Source organism: Acanthisitta chloris, unplaced genomic scaffold (assembly GCF_000695815.1).
Source record: "Acanthisitta chloris isolate BGI_N310 unplaced genomic scaffold, ASM69581v1 scaffold23402, whole genome shotgun sequence".
NCBI lineage: Eukaryota > Metazoa > Chordata > Aves > Passeriformes > Acanthisittidae > Acanthisitta > Acanthisitta chloris.
This window is the reverse complement of record NW_008661351.1, coordinates 2,615-10,055: the sequence shown is the minus strand read 5'-3', so window position 1 is coordinate 10,055 and position 7,441 is coordinate 2,615. Positions and strand designations below refer to the sequence as shown.

Here is a 7,441-nt window from a genome sequence, read left to right as displayed (position 1 = left end):
TGCTGAAAACAACATCTGGTTTATGGCTGCAACTAAAGAGCGCAGGCACAAACGTCTCAAGACACAATTCCCTACCCCTACCAGGAGTGAGGTGTGCCCACAGAGAACAACCCGACAGCGCTCAATGCAGTCACACAAACCCTGCTCGCTGCTGGCACTGCCCAAAAATCTGAACACAAGCACCTCTGCAGCACCCAGGTGGTAATGACACTGCCTGGCACTCTCCACCAGCATCAGCCTCAAAGGTCATTTTTCTGCAATGCTCTGTACCTGCACAAGCAGCTCGTAGGATTGCAGGCAGAGACAGGAATACATGCAGGTATGATGGACCCTGTGATTTGGACCCCTGGCAGTAAAATGCAAGCCTAAAAACAGCAAGGGATTTGTTCCTCAGCAGCAGCAAAGAGCCAATATAGTTTCTGCCCGCGTATTTCCCACCCAGAAGCAGCACTGCTGGGAGGGATCTAACTGCATCATAAAACACATACATTAAGGCTTTTCTGGTGCTGTTTTTATTATTTTTGCTTTTCAAAAACGAACAGTGGGCACAAACAACAGTTACAGTCCAACAGTGAAACCTGTGCAAATAATCCTTTCCAAATAGCTCGGTGATTTTCATTTGCTCACCATTTCACATACACAGATGTTCAACAAACACACTCTGGAATCTGTATACAAGTCTCTCAATTCAAACTCACCTGCAAGTGTGCAATTGTCTTCCCAAAAGCTTTTCTCTGCTTCACATAATTCCTTGTTTCTTCAAACATGAATTCACAACTGGCAAGAGCCATATCAGCAATTAGCAGCCTTTCCTTTTGAAAAACAAATTATGGAATCCAGTTGAGTTAGTCCTACATTTCTCTGCATCAGATGCACAATTGGGACACAGATGTTCAGTGTTGTTCATTAAGGGGGTTGGGGGGGAGGGCAGAAGTCACACAAAGTATCAACCCTAGCACACTGCATTACTGAAATTAATGAGTGGGACAAACGCCTTGCTGCCTAAAGCTTACTTTTAATTCTTTACCAGGGTAATGTTATATCACAATGACTCAAAACCTAGCTACAAATCGACCACAGGACTCTTAGAGATTGAAAAATTCACATCAAGTTCTGTTTTAATTATTGGTTTTCACGGCCCAGTTTAAAAAACTTTATTTATAAAACAATTGCAATAGGACAACTCTAGAAAAAAAAACCTACAAAAAATGGTTGTTTTTTCTTCCTCATAGTATGTTAAAAAACAGAAACTAAGTACAGACCAATTGCTTCTGGCACCATTGAAATAATCTGATGCATTATGTTGAACCTGTTCATAAGCACATCTATTTCTTTAAAGCAGTAAAAGATTTCCCTTGATCAGGTTTCATATTTACTCACAGTATAAAATTAAATAAACATGATCCCTACCAGATGAGGCAAATACAAAGTTGCAGTTTTGACAAAAGCACAGTCACATTTTTAAAGGCCACATTGCCTCTCTGTCCTCCCAAACAGTTCCAAAACTTCATAAACTAAGTTGTAAACTTGCAAGGCATTTTGGCAGCTAAACAATTTCTTTACTTTGCTATATGAACAGAGTTCCATGCATCTTTAATAAGCTTCTACTGGCAGAAGAGCTAGAACAGCAGTGCTTGTTTCTTTAAAGAGAATGCCAAATGCATCAGAGACCTCCAAGCAATATTTAATTTACTCAGCAAAGTGGCTCCATGCTAGAAGCACACAAGAAAAGTGTGGTATGTTCTTTTTAATACACTATCCTCACGTTCTTCAATAGCTGGGTCTGTGATTAACAGATCTGGCTTTGAGCTGGTGGAATAGTAATGCTTTTACCAATGCCCAAGGAACTGCACTTCTAGCACTGCACACTTCAGTTAAAAATCAGCAGTAACAACACAATGTTTCCTCAGACATCCTGCTTCAGAGTCCAAGGTAGCTCGCCACAATACATAAACTTCAAGACTAAATGACAAAAATTGCATCTGTACTCTTCCTACAGACAGCAAACACTCACATTCCTCTTACCTGAGGGAGCTCTGCCATCAGATAATAGAAGCCTTTGTTCTCTTTTCCAAGCAAGCCACTGGCTGGCAACCGCACGTCTTCGAAAAACAGCTCTGCTGTGTCCTAAGAGGATTTGAAATGCAACAGTTCATAGTCTGACATTCTCAGCTCTGTACACTTCTTTTGCCCTATTTTTCTCTTGCTATTGTACACTTGAAATCATAGAACTGTTTACACTGAAAGGGTCTTCCAGAGTTTATCTTCTACTCAAAGTAGCTCCAGCAAAACAATCATCTGAGGACCTTGTCCAGTTAAACTTCCCAAAGCTCCAAAGATGAAGGCTCCACAATCTCTCTGGGCCCCCGTGCCAGCATCTGATCACATTCATGGTGATTTTTTTTTCCCTAGTACCTACTTAGAATTTTTCTCAATGTAACTCGTGTCACTTGCCACTCTCCCTTTCACTGTGCTCCTCAATGAAGAATCTGGCTGTACCACCTCTACAGCCAATGGCACCAATAAGATCCTGTCCTTCCAGGCTTCCTCAGAGTGAGTAAAGCCAGCTTCCTCAGCCTCTCCTTGCACATCACATGCTTCAGACCTCCACAGGCAAAATCAGGATACATACTTTGCATGTTTGTGCTCTAAAGTCTAACAACTAGAATAGCACCATAGTTCCATCTGGTACTTACTTACCTATCGCCAGGCATTAAGTGGTTTTAGACTTCCTCCAAGTCTATTGCATTAGGGGTTCTATGAACTCACTTGAGCTTTCAGGCCGATTTTGTTCAGCTTGCGTCCTTTGATGAACCCTTTGGTTCCATTTTCCACCAGAAAGAGGCTGATGCCATGGGCAGGGGATCGGGCCTCCCGGTCTGTAACTGCAACCACGATCACCACGTCACTCATCCAACCATTGGTGATGAACACCTGTAAAACAGAAGACTTGGAATAAAGCAACCAACTAGGTGGATAGAAGTTAGAAGAGATCATCAAGCAGCAGAAAGAAAAATTCCACTGACACTTTCACAGGTGAACTGAAAGGCAAAGTTCAAGTGTCCAGAAGAATTTTAAGCTTTCTGAATGAAGTGTTTTGAGACACGACAGACATTAGTTTGAGAAGTACTGTGTGGGGCAGAAGTGTGATGCTCAAGAATGCACAGATCTGCTTCTTTTGTCTGTCCCATGATAAAGAAGAAATACAGTATCAAATGTAGCTATTAAATGAACAGAGAGGCTTTCTTTTCTAGAAATTAAATCAGTAAGGTATAACATGCCAAACTATCAATGGTTTCTTGTCACTACAACTGATGAACCTGCCAAATGGATCCATCTTCACTCCAGCAAAAGGAATGAACTCTCTGTCTTGCTTGGCTTCAAATGAGCAGCATGAGCACCTGATGAGCACCTGTACATACATATTTGCTTGCACAAATTCACACCCCTGAAATTCTGTTAAGACCAGAAGTCTCTACTGGTCTATCTTGTCAGCAGGAGTACAGAAGAAGATTAAGACATTTCATAGCTTCAAAAAAAAAAAAAAAAAGCCCTACTGAACCCACTCCCATTTCAACAGTATTCCTGCCTTCTTGCTTTATTATGGCAATGAAAGAAGAAGATAATGCTTTGCAACCGCTTGATAACACACAAAGAGCATCTGACGCAGCTGAGTTGGTTTTTTTCCTCTAAATATGACCAGCAAGCTCCTAAAAGATTCCACAGCTTGCATTTTGGCAACACAAATATTTACTCAGGCCACAGAAGGTTTCACAATGGCAGTGCATATATTTTATCGTTCAACCTTAAAACAAGCTCTGGTCTTGCTTATTCTATGCAGGACCCCTTTTTCCCTTTTCTTCACAGTTCAAGGGAAAACAGGCCTTTTGATAGGGTTATTTAAAAGCTACAACAAGAAACTAAACAAGCTCTTCCATAAATTGGCCTGTAAATTGTCAGCAACGGAAATACTGTAAGACCTATTAAAAAAAAAAGTAACTGGGACCAAAAAACCCACCCACAACATAATCCACACAAAAAAACCAAACCAGAAGTGAAAGGACTGGGAGAGGACACTAAGAGTGGTGCACACCCTGGTGCCCTCAACTAAATGCATTCACTTCCAAAGCCTATGAGCAACGCGTGTGTCTGTGCACTTACCTTACTGCCATTAAGAATCCAGTCACTTCCATCTTTTTTTGCATATGTCCGTACTCCCTGTAAATCACTGCAACGAAATTCAACAGGTCCTTCAAGAAACCATTCCAGAAGCTGCAATTTGTATCCTGAATTCCACCCAGTACAAAATAAGGAAGATTTTATACCATCCAGGCATGGGCTCAGTGAAAACAGATGATAGCGAAGCACAGCGAAAGAGCTGAGTGTAACACAGAAACCATATGTACACTGTGAAAAAGGATGATGCATCTGTGCAATCATACAGGACCCTGAGGTTCCATTTTCCAGTCTCTGCTTGTGGAAGGCGATGTAATACAAGCACTGACATCAACAGGTCAGCATCCCCTTACGCCAGTATGCCTTAAATGACAAATGCCAGACACAACCGCATCCTCTAAGCGGGCTCAGTCCTGATCAGGAGGCTCTGTGAAAAGCCATGGACAACATCTACCACTTGTAGAAGCACGACACCAACAGGTGTTGCTCTTCATCTGTCCCTCTCTGCTCTGGAAAATGGCCAGATCAGCTGTGTCTACTCCAAAGATATGCTGGCTGCCTTTCAGTAATGATGGGCAAGGAGGGACATATCTCTGAAGGGACTCAGAGGAAAGAAAATAAGGTGTTCTGTTCCACAACAAAAGCTAATAGTAAAGTCAAGACTTGTTTACCAAGGTATGCAATTTTCTCCTGACTGTGTTTCGCAGTAAAAGTATGTTCACATCACAAGCAAGTTGGTAACTATGAACTCTGCCTGTAAAAGCAAATACAAAGCGTATTTGCCCACAGCAGGAAGACACAGAAATGGATTGAGCTAATATCCCGAAATGACAAAGCTGTAATAAAGTAATCTGTAACAGGTTTTTTGAGGTCCTGCCTAATGTAGGATACTCCAGTCACTAAAGCAACCATATAACCAGGAGGCTCAGAATGTTTTTCACTGAAAATCAACAGACAGGACACAATGCTAAGACCACTGTTTTAATATTTGGCTTACCTGCCAGCCCCAGGCTCTGTCATGGCGATGGCTCCAATGCACTTTCCTGCAATCATTTGGGGGATAAAGCGTTTAACCTGTTCTTCAGTGCCATAGTTTGCAATGTAGGGCATGACTATATCTGAGTGAAGGCTGAACCCTGGGCCTGTACAGTTAACATACATCCTGGAGAAAAAAAGGTGTGGGGGAAAAAGTTCAGAAAAAAGTGCTACAAAGACTTACACATTGAACTTTACAGCATTACAACACAGACCCAAGAGTGAAGAAACTCTCACTACATAGAAGTCTCAGAGAATCTGAGCTTGTGGCACTTGTAACGTTATTTATAGAATGTATTTCAACAGTCAAATGGGTACACAACCTACCAGGCCAAAAAAAACCCCAAAATATGCTTCCCCCTGGCACACAGCCAGTGGAGCACAATGACATTTGACATTTGTTATTTAAACAATCATCCAAAGTACTTAAAACAGGAGGGATTTACGTATACCTAAACTATCCTTTCCACAAGAAAGATAACACCAGTTTCTGTAAGCGAAGTCCATAATGATGACAGCTCATGGGAAAAACAAGTAGTCAGCAATAATGCCAGCACTGGAATTCTTCCTGAAGCATCTAGTACTTACTGCTCCTCCCAGACGATGGCTGAAGAAAGAATATCTGCTCCGATACCTCCATGCTTTTCTGCGATAGCAACACCCAGCAAACCCTGATGTCCAGCCTTTTCCCACAGCTCCCTGCTCACTTGGCCATCCTTCTCCCATCTGCAAAACGAACACGAGAGCAGGGTCACACATTGAACCCCCCATGTGCTACTGTATTTGTCACTGGTGCTTCACACTAGAACACCAACAGTGTGAGGGCATGCAGATAACTGTATTTCACAGCCAAGAAGCAGTGGCTTAGTCACAGGTTTTCTAATCTGCGAGTCCACAGATGCCACTGGCATTACAGGGGCACCAACTGTAAAACAAGTTGGAACTCCTGCTCCCAACATGTAACCTGACAGGCTTTCATTAAGACTTGTTGTGACTGCTATAGCAGACTGATATTTAGGAGGTTTAGCCGCAGCCATCTGGATAATTATAAGCAGGTCTTCATCCTCCCAACATTCCATTTTCCCCAGGCACAAAATGAGTGTGACATATCAGTGTCTTTTGTAAAAGATTACAACCCTGTCAATGAAAACTGCTTTATTAGAACCAAGTGTTACCATATGAGTCGCTTTTATATATAAATCCATCTCTGTGCACTTATTACAAGTCAGTGCTGTATCTTGGTAAATTACTGCTTTAAGGTAGTTTCAAGTTTGTGTAAATAGACAGTTGAGGCTTAGCTGCTGACAGTTTGCAAACTTTGACACCACAGAAATCACTTATTCTTGGAAAAACAGTGCCTCTTTATGGGGTTTGCCAAATCAGTAGAAAGCGGGATGGCCATTAATGGTCCAGAGGTTTTTTTAATGCCTTTTTTTTAAAAACCACAATTTGAAAATTGTATGCTAGACAGATTATATCAGAGACAGTCCTCTGACACATCTGTGTGCAGCAGAGTTATACCATAGCTCTTTATCCACAGTTAATCAAGTGTCTTGTCCTACACATAGCATAGATTCACAGAATGCTTTGGATTAGAAGGAACATTAAAGCTCACCTACTTCCAATCCCCCTACCATGGACAGGGCCATCTCTTACTAGACTAGGCTGCTCAGAGCTCCATTCCACCTGGCCTTAAACACTCCAAGGAATGGGGCATCCACAACTTCTCTGGGCAACCCGCTCCAGCATTTAAGCTCCTTCACAGAGCTTTTGCGCCTACACTGAAAATCTTAAATTTCTTTTGACCATCTTTGCTTTCCCCCAGACCTTTGCTTTCAGGGCCATTGCTGTCTCTACTTCACCCAGCACAAAGGCTTCTCCTCCTACAAGAATGCACAACTACATTCACTGATGCCATATTTATCTCTTCGTATCAGCCCAGATGATTACGCTACGCCTTAAGCCTCCTTGTTTACTTGAAAGGTGTACGAACAGTGTTTCATCAGCTGCTGAAGTGATGCCAACATGTAAGTTCAGCAAGACACCAAATGAGATCTTAAGTAACTTCAGGCAGAGCCTGTCCACAAACCTGCACTGGAAGTCTTTCTGACAAAAGAGGAGGGAAAACATCTGGTTTTATGGACAGAATATGACTGTACAGTGGAAAAGCATACTACTACGAGGCTGTGGTTGGAGGACAAATAGTTGTCATCAACCCTGCTGTAAACTG

General features: G+C 42.1%; 1 protein-coding gene across 1 annotated transcript in view; it reads right to left on the bottom strand.

The window, feature by feature from the left end:
* The window catches only part of ACADL (acyl-CoA dehydrogenase, long chain), a gene marked incomplete at its 5' end in the record, with an annotated part of 14,278 nt that overhangs the window by 5,858 nt on the left and 979 nt on the right, over positions 1–7,441 (bottom strand). The window contains 6 exons of the mRNA XM_009070210.1: positions 699–812; positions 2,026–2,127; positions 2,770–2,934; positions 4,162–4,228; positions 5,174–5,338; positions 5,800–5,937. Of these exons, the coding sequence (XP_009068458.1) occupies positions 699–812; positions 2,026–2,127; positions 2,770–2,934; positions 4,162–4,228; positions 5,174–5,338; positions 5,800–5,937 (751 nt within the window). The remainder of the gene's footprint in view (positions 1–698; positions 813–2,025; positions 2,128–2,769; positions 2,935–4,161; positions 4,229–5,173; positions 5,339–5,799; positions 5,938–7,441) is intronic.